The following is a 23,454-nucleotide window of genomic DNA, read 5'->3' as shown; positions in this document are numbered from 1 at the left end:
TATGTTTGCATGAACTTGGCCAGGGCGTAATGAAACTAAGAGATTACACCATACAAAATTTAAAATACTCTAGGATTGCCACATTGGTGCGTAAAACTATTGCGAGCAGTCTATATTATCAATCTGAGTGTCCAACAGAGCACCAACTGCTTGAGCTTTATACCACTTGAAGGGATGAAGCCAAAACGTTTTTTCTTATTATTTACAGCCCTCGAAGAGAGCGTGACGTCAACTTTCTCGAGATGCCCGAGTGGGCTTTTGGGCACAAGGGACATAAAGACAGATTAGTCTTTGCCGGTAACTTCAATGTTCTGCACACTTGTTGGAGATACCGGGAAAACACCAGGACAGGCGTAGATTTATTGCAGGCAGTAGAGAGATACGAGCTGCAACTAGAGACCATGCCCCAGGCGGCCACTAGACTAGGCAATAGAGTTTGCATGGACATATATCCAGATCTAACATTGACGTACAATATGAAAAGTGGATCGTGGAGAAATCTTGGTAAAAATATCGGGAGTGATCAATTCTTAATCAGTTTTTCTACTTCAACTCTGAAGCTGAAAACGTCGTATGGGATCGCTAAAGTAACCAATTGAGAGGCCTACAGGCAGTATCCGGTGACACAGCAGCCGCCAGAAACGCTATACTGGGTGGATGATATGAGGAAGGCGAACAGCTTACACACCAAGCACATCAAAATAAATAAAAGAATTCCAGCATTAGACCCCCACCTCATGCATTTGTGCGAATGCCGGCGCAGCATCATCAAAAGGTTGAAAATGCAGAGATAGAATAGAAATCTGAAAGGAAGAATTGCAGAATTGTCCGTAAAAGCTAATGAATATGCCCTAGAGCTTAAGGCAAGTAATTGGGTCACCTTCTGTGATCCCCTGAGGGGAACGCTCTCTACAACTAAAACGTGGGCAACACTGATAAGTATGCTAGACCCCATGAAAACGAAAACTACTACAACTAGAACATTGTGAACTTAAACTAGGGAATCCAAAGGGGATGATGAAGCTTTGCTGCAAATCCTTCAGGAGAAATAGATTGGCAGCGGTGGGGAAACTATACAGGATCTAGAATATAAGGGTTTAGAAAATCAGGACCTAGACTCCCCGATAAGTGAGCAAGAGGTCTTCGCGGCTGCAATGTCGCGTAAAAGGCATTCGGCTCCAGGAGTGGACGGAATAACTAATGCGATGTTAAGAAATATGAGCGACAAGCAACTTAGAAAAACTACCCAATACTTTATTGAAAAAGCCTGGGAAGGGGGATAAATCTCTATCCAATGGAAGGAGGCTAACATATTTCTTATTCCAAAACCTGGAAAGGATAAAACACTCCACAACCATCGGCCCGTATTGTTTACATGATGCCTAGGCAAGTTTTTTGAGACGGTTGTGCACACCAGACTTTTTGAATATATGGAATGAAAGAATTATCTGTCCCACAGCATGTATGGATTCACACAGCATTTTTCAACGCAGGATATATTCCTGCTAATTAAAGGTGAGTGATTCAGAATGTAACCACTGGAGGCGAGAACGTAATCGCAGCGCAGGGTTTGAGGCAGGCATTCGATTCAATCTCTTATAGACTTGTACTGGAAAAACTTCAATCATTGAATTCTGGTGCTCGAACATTTTACTGTATCAAATCATTTTTCTCAGCCACACAGCAAACATTGGCATAAAGAACATACGCTCCCAAACATTTCAGTGCCAAATAGAGGCAAACCGCAAGACGCAGTCCTTTCTGCACTCCTCTTTGATATAGCGATGAATCGACTAGCAAAGCAGATGGAGTGAATCCCTCACCTCCAATCCGCGCTATATGCCGATGATATCCCTCTGTGGGTCGACAAAGGGTCATTGGCAAAGAAGGAACAAACTTTACAAGAAGCTATCAACACCGTCCAGGCGCTTGCTGGAGATAATGACATGACATGTGCACCAGATAAATCAGATTTATTCGGCGTTCATGGCCGAAATTATAGAAACAAATCAGCCATACAACTAAGCATAGGAGATCAAAAGCTGCTGGAAAGACAAACGATGAGAAAATTAAGTCTATTGCTACAAAGCAACAAAAGAACAATTTGTACAATCGAACTGCTGAAATATACAAGAAAACATCGCTCGAATGATTCACAGTATAACAGGAAAGGGCAAAGGGCTAAACGAATGAAAAACTCTACGCTTGGTATTAGCCTTCATCCTTAGTAGAGTCACATATGGACTACCATATCAGGAGCTCACACCAACAGAAAATGAAAAGATTGACTTGATAATACGCAGAACATGCAAAGCTGCCTTAGGTATACCACTTAATGCACCCAATGACAAAGTGGAAGTGCTTGGTGTATACAACACTTTCGAAGAGCTTGCGGTAGCAACACTTCTCTCGCAGAAGGAGCGACTATGCCTTACAAAGGTAGGCAGAGAAACCCTCACTCGCCTGGCATACCCTACTATGTCACAATACTGCCGGAAGAACATTACTACCATAGTTAGGGAAACACGCCAACAGATAATCATCTGCCCCATTCCGCGAAACATGAGTAAGTTGTACCATGGGGCGAGAAGACAAGCTAGAGCTCACCAGCCTTGAAAACGGTTTCGCAAAAGCCACGAAGCCGTATACACCCATGCCCCTAAATCAAACGAGAGCTGCATTATAGTAGCAGTTCAACCAATGCGGCATACCGCTGAAACTGTCGCAGCGTCAATTAAAACATCCTGTACGGCGATGGTGGAGGTGGCAGCGATTGCGCTAGCTATTCGAACTAAAGAAGCAGAGAACGCCTTTGCATTAGTTTTGTCTGATTCCCAGGAAGCCTGCAGAATGTTTCTCTGTAAGGCACTACCGAATGTCGCCTTGAAAATACTAGGTGACAGGCTGATACAGGACCATGCTATAATTTGGGGCCCAGGCCATGAGGGTATCTTGGGTAATGCGCTGGCGCACAGTTTCGCTCGTGATTTGTGCAACTGAGTCAACAACGACACTGATGATCAGTACGAACTTTGCACTGCACGCGACATACTCGAGCATTAACGGTAGACGAGATAGCGGTATGCCCTACCTCACAAATCGCTTAAAGTTGACCAAGCTCACCAGCTAAGACAAATTCAGGTTCACACCTATCCACATTTGGAAAGGTGGCATCACATAAACCCCAATGTATATATGGATCAATGTCTGTGGTGCGAGTCATGACCGACGTTGCAACACGTCACATAGGACTGCTGGAACAAGCCTATGGAGGTTCTGTCGCCCCTGATACTCAGGCTACTTCGGAAGCCTTGGGAGGCCATCCTCACCCGACCTGGCCTGAAGACTCACAAGGGTCTCCTGTATCAGACCAGTCAAATTGCAGCAGCCACTGGTGTCCTGGAATGGGTAAACCACCCTTGACATTCTCTCCTCCCCTTTTCTTTCTTTTTTTTTCATAAATAAAAATGTTGTACTATCATCGCCGAGCACATGTGAATCAGTTTCTACTGAGCGCTTCCACATAGGTAAGCCATCGACAACTCTACAGAAGAGCGCCGACAGCGTATTCGTGAGGAAGCTCCAAATCGCTGGTCCGATGTGGCAATCCGGGCACAAAATGAGGCGCGGAAGGCTGAATACTGGCAGTAAGTGCGTACCGATAATACGGCACCCTTTAAAACCGGACTAACTCGCGAACGCGAATGCATGCGACGGTGTCGGGCGGATTATGCAAAGCACGCCGCCGAGTTAGCTCTTGATGTGAAATGCTTGCAACAATACGTGGCGTTGTGGACTCAACAGCGGCAACGAGATTATTGCGGGAGCGTGGAAGCGACACCTTGGCTTCGGCTGCAACGTGTGTGACCGCCTTTGGTTCGAGATTCACCACTGCAATCAACGCATTGCCAAACGCATTTAACCACTCGGTGCACTTCTCCATGACCGTGATTTATGCAAGGTACATTGTGTGACCTGTGAAGTAGACGCTGTGGTAAACTCAACTCAACGTCATTACCCAGCACGAACGTGTAATCAATAATTGTAAAAGACTTTTGTGTAGCATTGCGCACGAAATATGTAAACTGGTAGCATAACTTTAATACAAGCCCATGTATCCAGTACTTCGCGGCTCGTTGCGACCATCGCCATCTACGTTTGCAAGGAAGAGCTAACAGCTAACACAAAAAAAATGAAAATAAAGTATGGCGCCACAACCGGAAACGCTAGCGACGTCATGCATTTGTGCTGCACGGCGCGAACTTTTTCCTAATTGCAGAGTTTCACGTGCTGTTATAAATTGAACAACGAAGGGTTTTTTTATTAGCAAAACGGTGTACTTGCGAAATACGCCGAAAACACTGCCCAATTTTGGATAACAAATGCAGCGACACAGCAGCCTTGAGAATATCGCTTTCACAACCGTCGAGTACAGTGTCTTGTTGCTTAGTGCACCGCGGGACCATTACGAAAGGGGGGGGGGCAAGTCAGCCGTGCACCAGCAAAGGCGGTCAATGGTGTATATATCTATTCAATCTGCGAGCTAGTTCCGCTGTGTAATGTGACGCCAATAAACAACACATTAGCAAATTCTTCAACTACGGAATTTACACACCAAAAAGTGAGCGAGGCCTCGTTGACCCGACAATGCACCGAACAAATACTCTGATAGCAGATTGGCTGGATACCCCCTCCCATTTATGGCACTGGACAAAACATTAAGATGCTCTAGCATTTAGCCAAGTATCAGATAAATCGTAAAGTCAATAAATGTCTTCTTAACTTCGACGTATATTAAACTACAAGTATTGCCATATATATATATATATATATATATATATATATATATATATATATATATATATATATATATATATATATATATATATATATATATATATATACAGAGACAGAGAGAGAGAGAGAGAGAGAGAGAGAGAGAGTATGGTTATTTTCCTTTCCTCACCTTGTCACGCTTCAATGGTCAGCGGGCGTTGACGCCTGTAGCAAGGGGTTTTTCTAGAGTTTCGCGACCCGTATAGTTTGGCCATGACGTCAGATTGAACCCACTGCTGAACACCGAGGACACACAATTCAGATTGTGCTAGTTAACGATTTCTATGGAGTGCTTGCGCGGTGATAATAGAGACGATGATGAGAGATTACTTTAAGAAATTTTGACGCAGAAATGTTGGTCTCCCTGACTGTGTCTTTCTCTCTCTATGTATCTCTCGGTCACTAGATTTAGCCACGACAACGAAAGTTGAACTCCTTGCTTAGCGACCACCCACCTTGATCTCTTGGTTGCGTTCTGACCACTGAACGCTGCCAATGAACGGAAAGTATCACGCTTACTTGGACGCAACATTAACATGCGAGTAACACGGGGTGCCTTACTTTATTTATATAATGCATATATACCTAATTCTGAAGACCACAGTGCTTATTACGCTGTTCTAACTACTCGCCTCAATGAACGATAAGGCAGGTGTTTCCTACACTTCCATAAAACTACCCAAAACTAAACAATGCTGGCACCTACCAATGACTTTGCATTATAAAAAACTCTTTTTCTTCTAAAACTGCAAGAGGGCATCCATATTTCACGCGGTGCCATACTCAACAATCTTCTTACGCACAACGTCAAGTAAACGTTTTATTATCCCCCTATCCAGACAGAAGACTATCGTCCTTCGACGACCGTTTTTCTATTGTAACTTGATTATTTGAAGGGATGAATTGTAACCAGGACATTCTGCGTCATTTGGCTCATTTCGAAAGGTCCCATTTGTGGTACACGTGGGACATTAGCTGCAGTTTTTCGCGCGGTAGAACACTGCTGCTGATGATGTTGGTTTTTAGGACGTTCTCAAACACTGATGTTTTGCAGGCTAGGTTAATATATATTGACCTATAGAGCCCCTTTAAGGGGCGGAAACAGCGTTTGTATGCTTCTAGCGCTATCATTGCGTACCCTGTTACGAAATTCCTATTGGGCTAGGACATTGTTGCCGTTGACGCACGCGCAATCGAGGTACTCTCAGGGACGGCCAAGTATCAATGTCCACGTCACATGGCCATTAAAACGAAAACAAATCTATTAAACTAGCAGACAGCATTTGTAAGAAGCACTATTTGCTATTTTCTTGGAACAGGCTAAAAAATGAGGGCAATGAGAAGGCAGTTTCTGAATTACCGTATCAGTCACGGTTTGGAGCACCGCTACAACAGTGCAAAAGCAAGTTTCACAAATACCCTTTGTACGAAGTATACAATCTCATTTTTACGCGAGGCAGGTGGGTTGCCTCTCCAGTAGTCCGAAGACAGCACGGGACCTCGTTACGTCGCTCCGGTTGCAATTTCCTCGAATGAGTGCTCGCCGATAGACGTCGGCCTCTGTCATTACTCCCTTGGTGAGTTATGGAAGCGAAACAACCTCTCTTGTCTGGTTTTGCGGGAACATGAAGAATGCACACTCCTTCAGATTGGAGCCAAACAGAGAGACCCAAACCTTTTTTATGTAGTCGTGAGTTTTCTTCGCACGAAGGAAGAGTGGTATTGGAAAAAAAGCAAGTACAGGGCATCTGTGAGCGTGTAAGTTTCGCGATGCCTCGGTGACACTACCAAATACTTTATTGAGTACGCAGTTTGGCTTCACGTCGATGTATATGCGGGTTTTTCAAGCCTTGAGTGGTGATGACAGCTGCGTAAATGTTTGCTCTACAATATAGTAACTCCTCCAGGTAAATATTCAGGTGCTATTTATCATTGTCTAAAAAAACAACAATCTCGTCTTTGTGCCCGATGAAACTGAAGCTGGAGCCGTTTATGCTGTATTATTCTGCTGTTAGCGGAGTGTTTACACCAACTGGAAATTCTCTTTCACTAGATGAAGCTTTTTTGTTGATTCTGCACATTTCTTTCTCAAAATATATTTCAGCGCGACTTCTTGCAATGAACCCAATTATTTAGAGTAAATTATTGTTGAGAAAGTCTTCACAAAAGCCGGAAAATGAAAAGTAACAAAACAATTGCAATGCTTAAGGTTTTTGACACCGTTGTTAGGGAAATCACTCTTCTCTATAGTCGCATGCTGCCAATCAGGTCCAATGAAGTCAAGTTCATTTTTCATGTTAATGCAGGACCGGCGCATGAATCACTGCAGTTCAAGGAAAGTATCTGCGCAATTTTAAAGTTCTTAACAGTTCACCGGGAATACTTTGACTCGCAAGTCCACTTTGTATCTTCATATGCAGCTTCTTCCAAATCTTAGCGACATCATCAATATTCACCCTATATTAAACTTCACATCGTAGAATCGACTCTTCTCGCTTTGAGCAAGTGGTTATTGCTTCACATTGGAGATGAAAATGTGCATTGTTTTTGCTGTTGAACACCTTGTTCTTGAGTCGTTGCAAGTAAGATGAAAATACGGGCTATCTGTAATGCGTGGCGAATCAGATTGCAACTACGACTGATTAATTTCATTGATATGTGGGGTTTAACGTCCCAAAACCACCATATGATTATGAGAGACGCCGTAGTGGAGGGCTCCGGGAATTTCGACGACCTGGGGTTCTTTATCGTGCACCCAAATCTGAACACACGTGCCTACAACATTCCCGACTCCATCGGAAATGCAGCCGCCGCAGCCGGGATAGATTGCAACTAGAGTGACCAGAACAATGAGGAGGACAAACAGCAGGCTGACTTACAAGCGTGGTGGTTTGGGCTAGTTGATATGACATGCCGATTGTTATAGAGCGAGATGAGAACGAGACAAAGGAACAAGAAGAAGACTATCACTCGTCTTCTTCTTGTCCCTTTGGTGTCATTTTGTTTCCGCATGATAACAATCGGCTGACTTACAACTAGATTGTTTTTTTTTTCAGAAACGTGCATACATATAGCGCATAAAAGAAGGAACGAAGATGAAAGCAAGGAAAGAAAAGAAAAGCACACGATTTTTGAGCAAAATATCAAGCTTAGCCATTGCCCATTATACTCAACTTCTCTGTTAAGATAGTTTAAATGTTCCTGGGTGTATGATATTGTTGCCACGCTTGCGTATAGCTCACTCATGTGGTCTATCGCTGCCTTCTCGTAGGTTTTCCAGTGAATTATGTCAGAACTTTAGTGACAGCGTCAAAAGCACTCACCAAGAGAGTGTTGAACTATCTTAAGAGAGAAAGGGCCGCTAAGAGTTAGTAGCTTGGCTACGTATATCGCTAGTGTATTATTTTTTATTTGTTGTCATAGATGTTTTCATGGTAGTTTTGTTTTACGTGCTGTTTTTTTTTCTTTTTTTCCGCCCATATATACGTGCTTGTGAAAAAAAATCTCCGCCCAAGCACTCAATATAAATGGTTAAGCAGCGAAAGCTAAAACGTCCTGCAGTATTTAGCGGTAGGTTAAACCAGCGCTGCACTGAAGCCTTTCACAAATATTGGTTACATACTGGTTACATGTTCGTATTTATAAATGAGGTGAGACTCGTTTGACTTGGGTTTACCGAATCGTTTATTTCACATGCTGCACATTGTGCCTCACATAATGACGATTGTGAAGGAGTGTAATGAGTGGTTAAATGCGTTTCGCAATGCGTTACTCACAGTAGTTGTTCTCGGTACACAGGCAGTCACAGACGTCGCAGATGAACCCACAGGGCCGCTGGAGAAGCTTCCAACGAACGCCCTCCCGAAATCATCACGTTGACGCCAATGTGCCCACTACTCGGCTTGTTCGGCACAGCGCTGTTGCAAACGTTTGACATCTCGAGCTACCTGGGTGGCATGGATTGCAGGGTGAGCCCGCCACAGCGCTTGAATTCCCGTTCGCTATTTAGGGCGACCTGGAAGGCCACCGGATCATCGGCACGTAGTTGCTGCTGGCACTCGAACACCCAAGCCTGTTTTCGCGGCTAGGCTGCACCATACAACCGGTGAATGCGAGCTTTTTCACGTTACCATAGTCGGCGCTCTTCTCTAGAGTTGTCCATGGCTTACCAATGTGGAAGTTCTCAGTTGAATTTGATGCGCGCGCGCTCGCCGCCATTGTGGAGACGGGTGGACGACGTCACTCACAACGCAGCCGATGGCACGCGTGCTTGGGTACGAGGCTGAGAACGACGTACCTTGAAACACAGCCAATGGATACCGCTCGTCTCCACCGAATGGTTCTCCTCTGAATGGTTCTTCATTTCTTGTAGCCATATACAGCTTTTGCTGTAATAAACTAGTCCTAAGTCAGCACATGTGTTTGTCCTTTTCATCATCGTCGTCTGGTTAGCCACGCTTTGATTAACATTCTGTGTTGTTTTAGGCTACAAAATACTCATATGATTACCAGGCTCGCCTCAGTAAATGGCTCCAGTAATTTTGGTCATATGGTGTTTTTCAACGTGCGCTTACATTGCACAATACACAGTCCCAATGACCCCTGCTCCTCTGGCATTTAATAAACGTTTAGGCGAACAAGAGACAAGTGACTTTGCATGCTGTTTTCTAGATCACTCGAGGTAAATTTTGGCGTGACATAGCGTCGTGCTTCCTTGTGTCCCATATATTAATCGTTCCAACTGTTTGATTTCCAGCAAGCAGAACCATCACTCAAGGGTAACAAAGAATAAATTAGGACTCTCTTCATATGTGCATGCAATCACGGAGACAGATAGCCTTATACTTTTTTTTTGTAAAGCCATCCACAGTGGCGATAATATAACGCTTCTGCTTTTTTGGTGTTCTCGCTTGCCAAATTGTTTTAATAATCTATTCTGTTTCGAATGCAGTCGAAGTAAAACCGGTAAATTGATTCCATTTGCTTTCCTGCAGAGGATTCATTGCGGCTGTCTTCCGGAACAAAGTGTAAACGTTCGTAATACAGCTAATGTTCGGGCTGAAGTAAGCGCTGTGTTGTATTTTTTTCCAAAATACTGCTGTACTCCGAAGCATTCTCTAAATAAAGCTGTCTCCTAATTTGGGACAGCGTCGTAGATACAGTCTAGTCTGACAGCTTAGACAACCACATTGAGCCCCGATTATCAGGTTAGCGGATCGTGTCTCGATGGTGACGATGTAACAAGAACATACATCACGTGCACTAAAAAAACTAAAGAAACACAACGAAAGAAATCACTGTTCTTTAGGCCCCCTTATGTTCATATCAAGAAAAATTGGAGCTTACAATACGTTAAGCACATAAGGCAGCACGTACTTATGCGCATGACGGCCACACCAGTGAAATCTGAGCAATCCAATTATTTCAGAAGGCCGCCATCTTGTTTGGCAACGTAGCGCACTGCTTCGATTTGTCTCCGGTTCTAGCCTCGTGGGGCTGTCTACTGCAGTGGGCCTTAAGATGTCCTATTCATAGTTTTCTATTTGGCCATTTGTGATGGACATTAAAACACACTCTTTGTCTTAAATTTTTAGTGTTCAAAACGAGCAGCCAAAAACGTTGTATTTTTATGTTAACTATGGCAATCTTCCTTCACGTGAAGCTCTGGTGTTTGATTCAGTGAAGCGATTTGAATAATAAGTAAATGTTTAAAGCGAAAACCTCCGATGCTTCATAAAACACGAAAAAGGTCCGTTGGCGATGGCGTCAATAAGAGTCATGCGAAAGAAGTCGTCTTAGCGTAAAGACATACCAGGTAAAATTGTAATTACGTAAAATGTAGCCAGAAAATTTTCTTGAAACCTTCGCGTCACTATTACGTCACGTAAGGGGACCTCACGAGCATGCCAGCGCCTTCACGTGATGTCGTCGCTTGGTGAAAGGTGCTGCGATCACGGAGGCAACGAAAAACCAGATAAGGTCAAGCGCGCTTGCACTGCTTCCGAACGTGGAGGCAATGCAATAACACACTGTGCGCAGATAGCTTTCTGAAGCGGGCAAGGTATGCGCTCAATACGTCGATTGAAAAGAAAAAGCAGATGAGGAATTTCGCCTTCACGTTGTGTTAAGCGAACGCTTAACCAGCTCTAAAGACTTTCTTGCCTTGTGCTTGAGTAGACATGCAAAGAATTGTGCAGATTATTTTCCCCGGAAGAAACTTTCCTTGTGATATATCATCACGAGCCGATGAATTCGGACGCACCGCTTGCATACAAACGAAACTGATTCTTTTTAGTAAAACCCTATGTAATCTCGGGTATCAGTTCTTGTCATTTTCACTATTATAATTTGTCAGTTTTCCATATGACTTTATCGCGCATATTTATAGCGTTCGCATACTTCGCGTCGGCATTTGGGCAAGTTGGCTTTTCCTCGCCGCGCTCAGCAAGGATTGTCTACAATGCCACGTAATTCGAAGTCAGCCAGCCATGTTTTGGTAATTAAGCGCCGCCAAAAATAATGTGAGCGAGAGCTATAGTGTGCACAGCAATAGGATAATGCGGAGGTACTAGGTCCTAGTGCAACAATATGATAACCAGACACAGCGTAGTTGAGAGATTACGGAGCTTTGACCACAAATGTTCTTTAAAGTGCACGTAAAACTAAGGTCAGGAGGGTCTAGCATATGTATTTAATCCATGTAAGTGTGACTGCCGAGGCTGGCAAACACCCATGTCATTTGTATCAACAGCCGACTACACATAAAAACTGTTATACCACAGTGACATAACGCACTAGGCTGTTACTGGCTTTCTTTATAAGTGTAGTGGAGCATACGCACCAACGCGTATGCGCCTTCGGAAGACAACAAAAAGCCCGTGCTCTGCTTGCGCGAGAGTTTGTGCCGCCTCTGCCAGACTTGCCGTACGCCCACTTTCCGTTGCGACCTCGCTGCGACTTCTCGGCTCGAATAAACGTCATCACGTTTGTGGGCGACTGCGTCAGTCATGTTTCGCGGTAGTCTTTCAGGCAACTTGCGAGAGCGGAGCTCCAGGTCTTCTTGGGGATCTCAGCACCCTCCACCAAATGTGATGACGTTTATTCGAGCCGAGAAGTCGCAGCGAGGTCGCAACGGAAAGTGGGCGTACGGCAAGTCTGGCAGAGGCGGCACAAACTCTCGCGCAAGCAGAGCACGGGCTTTTTGTTGTCTTCCGAAGGCGCATACGCGTTGGTGCGTATGCTCCACTACAATAAGTAACAATGGAGTATAATTTGAAGGGTGTTGGCAATGTGATGAATAAGAGAACTTGAGGGTGTCGGGTGCAATTTTGCAAACGTGTTCGCATATATACCTTCCTTCAACGGAACTGTTTGGGTGTTTGTGTGTAGCATAATCTTGGGCGTGACTAGCGTTCATAGAGAGTTATGTTGACCCGCTGTGGTATTTGTTGTAGTGTTAGAGGTGTACGCGCCTTGTTGGAATTCGTGTGTATCAAGTTGTACACGCTTCGTACGTATGTAAGTCAAGCGCAACAGCATTAGGTGGTTCGCACTGCGCGTGATGCTGTATAAATAATGTAGGAGTTACGGCACTCAATTCTGATATCCCAGTACATCACCGGTTTCATTTAGAACTAGTGATCATTCGCCTCCTCTTTTGAATGCAACGCGTTTCCTAGTGTACTTCGGCGAATTTTAGCGTATATATCTATCTGGCCGCCTACGACATTTAGCTCTCCTGGCCGTTTTGTTAATGGTATCAATGCCAAATTTGGTATGACATTACATGACTGTATGACACGCATAATTGACTAGTCATAACATGATTACCATAACATAGATGTCACGAATGCTATGATTTACATGGTATTAGCCCACTGGCATATGTTTTTCGCACAACTCATCCAAGCACGTGACCAGTAAACTTCGCCATCTCGGTGATGTGCTTTCCAGCGCGGGATGTGCCTGCTCTTCCAGTTGACAAAACTCTCCTGTCATAATAAGACGCCTTCTCAAACTTTCCATTCACCCGGCCGTCATTTCGACCATGTGGTCCCTCTGCAAGTGTCCCAGCGATACCATTATGAACGCATTATGGTCAATAGTTTCACACGCTGGCGAGAAGCTGTTCCTATCAAGATATAATTGTCGAGACTGTTTCCCGCGCTTTTATTTTTACGCTTGTACCTCCTTTTAGCTATGCTCGCACCATAACAACAGGCCATGGACGTCAATTCGAGTTTACGCCGTTTACTTGCCTTCATATTATCTTCGAAAGCCACATATTGCCATATTACAATGTATCATTTCGGCGCCAACAGCACGGTGGAGCGCCTTCATCAACAACTGAAGACAACCCTGACCACCCGCCTCAGTAGAGCCAACTGGAGTGATGCCTTGCTGCTGGTGTATCTATGTCTACGAGATGTCATACAGACGCATATACAGTGCTCAGCAGCAGAACTGGTGTATAAAGGTTCTCTGCGGCTCCCTGGATACTTAATATTAACGCAGCTACCAGCCCAGCCACAAGAATTTCTACACCCCCTCCTTGACTGCACTCAATACCTCCGGCCCATTCAAGTTCAACCTTCGAAGAACAAGATGTTTGTCCATCCTGATCTGGCAACATCAACAATTTCGCGCGCCACGACGCAGTCAAATCTCCTTTAACACCAGCCCTCGACGAACCGTTTGGCGTCCTTAACCACACTAAGCAAACTGCTACTCTTCAGAATAGCCATGAACAGACTGTCAGCTTGGACTTACTTAAGCCAGCCTACCTGAAGACTAGCAACATCTACGCCTGACCTCCCGTTTGACTACAAAAAACATGTAACGTTATGACTTCCAGTCTACGCTAGTCTACACGAAGGAGGGGGGAGGGGCTGTAGCACTTTCGTTTTGGCGGCGCGCAAACGAAAAAAAAAATGAAGTCGGCGTTTGGCAGTGGCACATGAAGCGAAGTCTCACGTTCCATGCTGGTGTCGATTGTGGTTCAGCCGTTTTTTTCCTTCGCTCCTGTGGGGAAAGCCTACATCCACTTTCACCACTTTCGTCGCTTCTCGTCATTAGAAGGAGCTGATGCACCATTTTGTTTAGGCTGCATGATTTGGTTAAGACAAAGCATTAAGTACTTGAACTTAATAGTGATAGTCGCTTTAAAGGTAGCTTGATGAGCATGAGATCTACAGCAAAAATGCTGCTCAGAAGTGTTGTAGCGTAAGAAATGCAGACGTTAAGAATAGGAGGCGCTGATTTCTTTACGTTTGATTTGTGTTTCCTTGTACCATGTACCGTGCTATTAGAAGCTGAATATACTGCGTTACTAGGTCAATAATTTGTGATTTTTGTACGGTTACATCATAACTTTACCTGGATTTTCATGGGCGATTCGCTTCTGAATGAATTTGGTTGTGAAAAGGGGTAAATATGGTGCGTACTTAACTCGCACTGAACACTTCTTCACCATCGGGCGCAGCCACTACGTGAACGGAATATACCAACTGCTTCATTCTTATTGCGCCATCGCAATTCGAAATTTGACAAAAATACTATCAGAATATCTGTAGAATTTTTAAAACATGTTTTTCAGATCTTCTCTAAGCGGTTACAACAGTGAGCATATCACATTACATTGCCACACATTACGTCGTTCCAGTCGGCAAATGTTAAGGAAACACATGAACAAAAAGCACACACCGCCCCAAATACAAGCACATGTGGACGAAGGTGAACCTATGACGCGAGCAGGAAAACGAAATCCAGCAGCATTCCACAGATCGTGATTCACCCGAGATGGCGAATGCATAAAAACAAGTGAGACTCTTTGTCACCCCTGTCACGTCCTCTAAACATTTGATACACTCGTTCTGCTAAATGCCGCCCAAACCTTTGTCGCCACAAGAAACATGCGTGCAGAACGTTTGCCGAAGACCTGCAGAATCTCTGCAGAATTTTTTGCAGAATATGTGCTCACTGTTGTCGCAGGTAGAAGAAAAAACAAAAGCTACCCTTTGCAATAGCAGCGCGAGTCAAGGAACATGAAGCATCGTATACCCACCAGCACATGTCAACGACACACATGCAACCCTATCAAAGCAAAATACCACACACATAGTCCACTGGCTTTTCAAAACCTAACACAAAAGACTTGTAACGTATAGTTTTAGAACCTTAGCCGAACATTTAGTGCTAGTAGTGAAATTATTATTAAGGAAATTTTTTAAATTAGAACTTTTCACAATGTGCCTCCTCGGTAGCACTTGGCAATGTCATTTCAGTTCCGAAAAAAAAAGAAATACGACTCGAAAAATGTTGATATATGATGGGTGCTTGTCACAGAATATTTTGAGTCTCGAAAACCAGTTTTTAGACATGAGATCTTGGCATACGCAAATATGCAAATGATGTGTCGTTCAAATAACAGTTTTTGATGTGCCTAAGCAATGCGCTTCGAAGCTTAAGGCTTGGGACTTCTCATTACAGACGCGAAATAACGCCTCGCGTTGCCTACACTTGCTTTTGCCGCCGCGTCGCACTTCCGCTGAATCTATAAGCATGCCGTGTCAAGTTCGATTGATATTCGACGCCCCTGAAAGTGACGCCATATCTGTGCAGACTCCGAAACTCTAGTTGTCATCGTCGTTGTTGTTGGTATCGCTTTTGTTGTTAATGTCGTGTCGTCTCGTATATTTGGGCATGCATTCTGTTTCGAATTACGGAAAACGTCACGCGCCAGTGTTGGCAAAACGGATCGTGGGCGGCACGCTCCGACTATTCCAACTGTCGGCCCATTTTGGAAGGAGCCACGGCTGACACGCAAGTGAGCTCGCCTTTTACAGCCCTGATTTATCTGGTGTTTTCTTTTTCTCTTGGTGCGACATTTCTTAGAAAGCATGTTTCACAAACATGGCAGCAATTTTTTTACTAAATATAAGCTTACCGTCAGAGGAAGAGTTAGGACGGTTCATCAGTCACAGCTTTCTGGTATCAAATCCACTAATCCGAATGACAACAATAACAAGAAAATTTTGCTATACAGCAAAACCAGTATCGATTTTCCACAAGCAAATGATAAAAAGTACGCGGCGGAAAAACGCTGATCAGCATACCCAATCATCGATGTAAAAACTAGCTGATGAACACCTGTCAGCCTAATATTTTCCTGAGGCTAGACTTTTTCAAAAAAGAAAAAAAAGTTACTCTTGAACGACGACCTTCAAGATGTTCCAAATCTATCTCCTTTTTTGCAGTACGCAGCCGTGGTCACTGCACAAAGTTGTAAAAACAAACATTCGTTGGTTGTGCTGCTGCACACTGATTGATTTGTGGGGTTTAACGTCCCAAAACCACCACATGATTATGAGAGACGCATGCTGCTGCACACTGCGAACAAAAACCTCGACCTAGGCACTGGTTGAAATATGCCTCGCTTATAAATTCGACGAGTCATTTAGGCGAAAGCGCTCTCACGTAGCCAGTTCCAGAAAGCCTAAGGGTTCCCGTGCGATTCTTCTGTAACACTTTCTTCCGCTTGTGAAGGTTATAGCTTGGAGTGCACGCTGTAAGTAGCGACGGGATATCTGTTACGTACAATACGATATAGCGTTTTTGAAATCACAACCGTACGCTTCATGAGCAACTCAATCACTTTGTACAGCATTAGCTGAAACGGTGGTATTGTTCTGTATGAAATTCGTCGGTGACCTTGAATATTTGAATCTGTAGAGGTGGCTTATGACACCAACTGGGTTCAAGGACAGCTCTACGCTTGATTGAGTGAAACAGGTAGAGCTGCGTTTGGCAATTCTCCTGCAGGACACATATATTGGTCGTATACGCATGCACAATCATTTTTACTAGTCCGTTTTTTTTTCTCTTTCAGGTCGACGAGACGTTGTTATACTACATCGGCTACGGCCTGTCACTCTTCGCACTTACCCTAGCATTGTGGATATTCTTTTACTTCAAGTAAGCATCGTTCTACAAATATTTAGTGTACACTCATAGCCATTGAATGGAGGCTTTTTTTCTCATTGTTAGCATGCTAAAACTGTTCATAAAATAGTGGCACTTTATTATCTTCTTTGTTCATGCAGAGTGACCATTTCACTGAACCACGTTACAGTCGTTTCTTTCATACACCGAAAGCCATGGCAAATTTCTAAATTTCGTTTCACAGAATGAGCTTAGATAAGGTTCTCTGAATGATCAGTGTGTAAAGACTAAAATATTATTTTTATGAATATTGCAAATATAACGTGTTTTTCTAAATAAGTTGAAGCACGCAGTTGCAGATGTTTCCTGTACGATTGTTTCCTAATACCATCTTGTCAAAAACAGAAACTCCAATTATGGTGCTCTCAGTGACTTCAGGCACGCATCTGGTTCCACCATGTTAGCATTTAAGAATGTCAAGATGCCAGGCCGTGCTCATCTAGACATTGAGCATAGGTACAGATCATATCAGTGCAGACGCATGCCCAAGAAAACAGAAGTGGACAGTGTGGATGCCGCTTGTGTTGTGTTGTACTCTTCTGTAGTACCCGCGTGTCAAAACCAGTGTATCGATGAAACTTTTGAAAATATTTTTTCAGCGAAATTGCATTTTAATCATTTCTTTTCTTGTTTCCGTAGCACGTTTGGAACAAATGATTGTTGTGGTATGGGCAAGGAAGTGCTGTAGTGCTGGTTCCCACAGAATAGCTTCATTTTAGAGTTCTATTTACAACGCAATGTATGAATGATAATAAAGATCCAGTGTAACGCTCAGTTTCTAACACCCTTATGGGTTAAAACATTTTGCCTGAAAAGGTATGGTATATGATTCCCTTTACAGAATATGTGATTTTGTAGTTATCACAAAAGATGATGTGGAGTTGATGATGTTGTTCTAGAAAGCCTTCAATTATTTACAACAAGCAATGTTTTTTTTGTATAGTGCTTCAATTACCTATACTTTCCATTTACAGATAGTAAACATTTTTTTCCTCCAGGGACCTCAGCTGCCTCAGAAACACAATACACGTGAATCTCATGGTTACGTACTTTCTCATTTCTATAACCTGGATCATCACCGCTACGCTGCAGTCGGTGCCTTTGCCAAATTTCCAAAGAGTAAGTTGCTAAAGTAATCAAGCCCTGTCGTTCGTGGTGAGAGAATCAGACTTAATCAACATTCTTGCTTCATTTTCTAATAGCAACATATTTAGCTACGTGTCTTGAATGCACTCTTTGATTGTGGTTATCCGCGTGCTTTTGTAATTATGTGGATCGGCATGCTGCCTTTGCTCAGCAACACGTTGTTGGGAATAAGAACTTCTTTGTGGGAACATCCAAAGGTAATTCAAAACTACATTTAGAGATCATGTGCACAAAGTCGAGTACTGGTAATCATTCTTCACGCCGGCATATGCGCCACAATTAGAGTTGCTAACACTGGAAGCTTTGTGTTCTGTTTTGCAAAACCATTCCACATGCGATACGCATCAAGATAATGGAATTTGAAGTTCTTGCGCCAACGATGTAGTGGAGCATTCAAAAATTTACGCTGAATACTGTGATCATAAAATCAATTGCTCTAAAGGACATAAAGAGCTGGCGAATTTCTCGTCAGACCATACGAAGTTTACAGCCACAGGGAGTGATGGTCCAGAAAACACGTTTCTTTTTGCGGAAGTTTCTGGCGTGACTCCCACCGAACAGTCTAACATTATCGAACGGACGTGGTCGCGTGGGCCAAATCTCAAATGGGATCGGCAAACGCCTACACTTCTGTTCACGCTATGTTCTCCACACTCGGACTGCGTTGAAGCGACAAACAGCGTGAAGGCCGTATCACTCGCTGCACCAGCCGTGTTCTCTTCCTCATATTGTTAGGAGCAGGTTAGGTGCCTAAATAGTAAGCTAAAAGCCTTACTTCTTATTATGTTGCAATTTGTAGATATTATACTCATTGCTTCAATCTTGCGGTGAAACTCTCACTATCATTGTTCAATGAAGAAAGCGACTGCATTTGAACAAACTTTTTCACTGGCCGAAACGCAGGCAGCTTGCGGTCTGTACATTGTTCTCACGTACTTGATGGGGACCAATTTCTTTTGGATGTTCGTCGAGGGCCTCTACCTGTACATCCCAGTCGTGAAGACGTTCTCCGTTGAAGTTGTGCGGATACACGTCTACGCGTTTATCGGTTGGGGTAAGTGGTTATACCTATGTGGTCACTCTTGCTTAGGTTTTGCACATTTTTGAGATATATTTAAACAGAATATACAAGAAGTAAAATTCAACAATCCAATAAATATGGTGGCTACAGTTCCTTGGAAAATAATCGGAATATTGAGGTAGTGTGGAAAGTAGGACACGTTTCGTTCATGCCCACAGCGGTTATTTTGGAGAATAATTAATGCCAGTTTATGACATACGTTGAAGAAAGCACGCGGAAGTGGCACTTCAGATTGTATTCACACCAGAAGTAGGTCCACTTGCACAGCGTGGGTGGACATACTGTAGAGAATGAGAAAGAGAAAAAAACGGTGAAAATCAACATACGCTTATACTGACGTCATCAATCAAGGGGGAAGCATCGCTTCTTTCCACTTAGCAGAAGGACCAAGTCACCTGAGTCTGAGCTGCTGTCTTGGTGAGTAGTTCTTCTCAAGTTTCAAACGTGTGAACACATGTATTTTATTAAGGCCGAGATGATGAATAGGCTCATGAATAAACAAAACACTCTGGTAAGATAATGCACCAAAAAAAAACATCTAAGAGTTCGCTTGATCACAAAAACAGAAAGGCCATTTCACGCCTAATGTTTGAGCCCTACTGCCCGCTATCTCAAATGCATGTGCAAAAGTTGTGCCAATTTTTAGCATTAAAAACAATCAAATGCTAGGATATTTCAGAGTAGAAAAAACTTTTATTTCTGTGAAAACCTGCATGATTTCGCAGAATATCACATAACTGATGTTCATCGAAAACACATACTGGGACTATTAGTTTTTGTGTGAACGATATATTTGGGTTACAGATTTAACATAAATATAGGCAAGCTTTACAATAATGATTTAATGAACGCTCCTTACGCCGTGGGTTGAATGTGCCGTGTTGTAGTGGCAGTAGTCACCTCTGGTTTGGTCCTTAGAATGTCCGCTGGATGGCGGTACTTGTATATAATAAATAAATGATGAATAGATGTGAGCTGGTGGTGCTTGGAGAGTTCACTAGATGGACGTACAGATGCATGGACGGACGGATGGATGAACAGACAGCCAGACGCACGGACGGCAGCACGAATGGACGCATGAAAGGACGGGTAAGCAGACGGACGGACGCATGGACACTTCGCCTCACTCATCATCATTCACACCATGAATATGCTGCGATTTTTCTGCAATATTCAGCGCCAGAAATTTCCTCAAAAGTGTTTTGCTTTTGTTTTGCTTCTGCAATATTTATTTTATACTGAAACAACAAGAGTAATGCATTCTTTCTCTATGGAAGAGGAATTTTCGCTGAAAATATTTCACAATCACCGCAACCATCTATTATTTTCGAAAAAAATCGTGTATTTGAGAAAATCGTCAACATTGTTCACACTGTGACGTAATTCGCACCACCTGAAGCCCTAAATAAGGTTTACACCTAAGCAGTATAACCTATATGCAGAGTTGTCGAAACTAAATAAACACTTTCTCATATATCGGCACTTTCGTTCTTGATTCTTTAGCAACAAACTTATCTTTAAGTCTCCATTCATTGCCATTTTCTAATCTAGTTCATACATCAGCTCCACCACTGAAGTTTTCTATTGCCAGTATGAGGAATTTAAAAATCACAGGAGGAGGAGGAGGAGGAGGAAGGGAAAAAATGAAAGGCAGGGAGGTCAACCAGACGCACGTCCGGTTTGATACCATGCACTGGGGGAAGGGGTGAGGGGATTAAAGGAGAAGAGAGAGAAGTGAAGGGCAACGTGTGTGTAGATGTGATCTTGTCTATTGCACGCTTATAAGCGGTCCCGTAGTCCGGTCGTCTTTAGAAAACTTAGCAATGCCCGCGTCGCTTTGCTGGCCAGCGACGCGTAGAGCCATGAGCCAAGTATCTTCTCTTCGGAAAAAGGTCTACTGTCTAGTGCCTCTAACGTTTCGCGTAGCCAGTTGCGTTCGCTCGCAAAACGTTCACATGAACACAGTAGATATTCTATTGTCTCGTCAGATTCGCACGATTCACATCGGGAGCTATCCGCCATTCCTATGCGAAAAGAGTACGACTTTGTAAAAGCTACTCCTAACCACAGGTGGCACAGTAAAGTTGCATCCTGGCGGGAGAAGTCCGATAGAACTTTAAGCTTTCTCGATGGGCCCAACTTGTGTAGGCGGCGGTTCCTGACACTGGGGTCACTCAGCCAAGTTTCCGACATGGTGTTAGCGAACGAGTGAAGGCCCCTTGCAGCGTCGGTTCTCGACAATGGAATTGGGGTTGTCTGGGCGTCCGCGTGGGAGGATCGGGCAGCATTATCAGCAAGGTGATTACCGACAATACCACAATGTCCCGGTAACCACTGGAACACCAAGTCATGTCGTTTTGATAAAACTTCGTGAATCACTTCTCTTATTTCATTCACTAGTTGTTGATGCTCCCTCTGTCGTAAAGCTGATTGCAAGCTCTGAAGGGATGCCTTGGAGTCGCAGAACACAGCCCATTTTTGAGGTCAGACTTTCGCAATATTGTTATGTCTGCGAGTCCGCAGCGGACGTCCATGCCTCTGAAAAAGGCAATCGGTGTCAAGGCAAGCCCGCCTGACGCGAACAACTCAACGGCGTAAACACGCGCGGCGCCTTTCTGTCGCCCACGTGCAGTGAGTCACCTCAGCAAGCGAGCCCGTCGAGTAAACAACTGGCGCCTTCCTGTCTGGCGGGTCTGACGCAATGCCTTGCGACGTCACTCGTCCTTGGGTGCAGCCACCTGCGGCGCAGCCTCTCCAGATTTGAGGAGAAAGAAGGACGCGGCCCAGCGGCGACCTCATTGGAGGATTCGGACCCCGCGACCAGCGGCGCTTCGGGTTGGACGTTTGGGTTGGACCCGGGGCATATAAAAGAAGCCCTCCGGCGCGTCGAGAGAGACCCCCTTTCACAGCAGTCCTATTTGAGAGCAGACCTATGTGTTAGAGAGGAGAGCTCGGCTCTTCGAGTCTTTGTCGGCCCCAGTGCCGAATTTGTAACGCCTCTATATATATGCTGTACATAAACCTTGTTTAACTCACCGTCGTCTCGTCCGCTCGTCTATCAGCTCTGCGCAGAAGCAGTCGCGAGCTGAGAAACCTACGCTACCAAACGGCTGGTGACCTTCCCTGCAGAGTTCGAAGCAGTGGCGCCTTCGGGACCGTGTTGGCGTCGCCGTCTTTCGAAACAGTGGTTGCAGCGGTGAGATTCGTGGTGCCCTTAGTAACGTCGTCGGAAGTGCGCGTCGCAACAGTGGTCGGCAGCTGCGGGATCGGCCGGCGTCAGCGACACCGATGCAGTGAGTGCCTGATGTTTTCCCCTCAGTTCACCAGACTATTCTAGCTCAGGTTGTAGTAGTTTAGAGAAGGGCTGTGTGAAGCATTGAAGTGAGCTTTGATCGTTTCAAGCAAAGTCGAAGTGCTTTTAAAAAAAGTTAATGTGGAGGGGGTAAACACGGTTGTGTAAAAAATTGCTTGCGCGTCTTGCTAGTTGACTTATAGTGGGTACGCCAGGTAAATTGCTAACAGGGGCAAACAGCAAGAGGCTAGTGTGAACGATAGAGAACCTCAAAGTGAAGGAACTCATCGAAATTTGTGAGGAACTCGGCATTACTTTGGGCCGTGCGAAACGAAAGCAAGCGATCCTTGAGATCATGAAGGATGAGGGAGTGTCGGCTGAGGAATCGATGAGGCCTGGGTGGATATCAAAGAACGCTGCGAGGAGGCTGAAAGGCGAGAAGCTCGTGAAGAAGCTTTAAGGCGAGAAGCTCGTGAAGAAGCTGAAAGGCGAGAACGTTGCGAGCGCGAGGGGGCCGAGGGACAGGAGCACCTCGAGTTGAAACGAATAGAATTGGCAATCCTACAGTGTTCGCAGGCACCTCGCGTAGCTTTTCTGGCGATTCTGGTTAACGGTTATAAAATTCGGGACCAACTGCCACCGTTCGTAGTAGGTAAGGACATGACGAAGTATCTCGTCAAGTTTGAGCACGTCTGTGAGCGAAATGCTTTGGAGCGGTCTCTTTGGGCGCAGAACCTGTTAGCTCCTCTTCCTGGCGAAGTTTCCGACGCGATAACTTGCTTGTTGAGGGAAGCGTTTGAGAGCTATGACGAGGTTAAGGAAGTGCTCTTGGGACGTTATAAGTTGTCGCCCAAGGCTTTCAGGCAAAGGTTCCAAAACAACGCACTGATACCACACGGGCGTTTGAATCAAGGAAGCTGCTAATCTGCTACAACTGCAAAAAGAAAGGGCACATCGCGATAAACTGTCAGAAAAAGTTTGCAACTATCCTAGAATCGGAAAACACACGGAAGCTGCTAATCTGCTACAACTGCAAAAAGGAAGGACACATCGCGATTAACTGTCAGGAAAAGTTTGCTTTCGCAACAATCCGAGAATC

The 23,454-nt window shown here is 44.3% G+C and overlaps 1 protein-coding gene across 1 annotated transcript in view; it reads left to right on the top strand.

The window, feature by feature from the left end:
- The first annotated feature begins 3,267 nt into the window (after nucleotides 1-3,267).
- The window catches only part of LOC119187318 (diuretic hormone receptor-like), a 50,583-nt gene continuing 30,396 nt past the window's right edge, over nucleotides 3,268-23,454 (top strand). The window contains exons 1-5 of the mRNA XM_075867262.1: nucleotides 3,268-3,408; nucleotides 15,578-15,661; nucleotides 16,724-16,809; nucleotides 17,835-17,955; nucleotides 18,886-19,036. Of these exons, the coding sequence (XP_075723377.1) occupies nucleotides 3,268-3,408; nucleotides 15,578-15,661; nucleotides 16,724-16,809; nucleotides 17,835-17,955; nucleotides 18,886-19,036 (583 nt within the window). The remainder of the gene's footprint in view (nucleotides 3,409-15,577; nucleotides 15,662-16,723; nucleotides 16,810-17,834; nucleotides 17,956-18,885; nucleotides 19,037-23,454) is intronic.

The sequence above is a fragment of the Rhipicephalus microplus genome, chromosome 1, assembly GCF_043290135.1.
Source record: "Rhipicephalus microplus isolate Deutch F79 chromosome 1, USDA_Rmic, whole genome shotgun sequence".
Lineage (NCBI taxonomy): Eukaryota > Metazoa > Arthropoda > Arachnida > Ixodida > Ixodidae > Rhipicephalus > Rhipicephalus microplus.
Note: the sequence above shows the minus strand (reverse complement) of the source record. Positions and strands in the feature narration are given on the sequence as shown.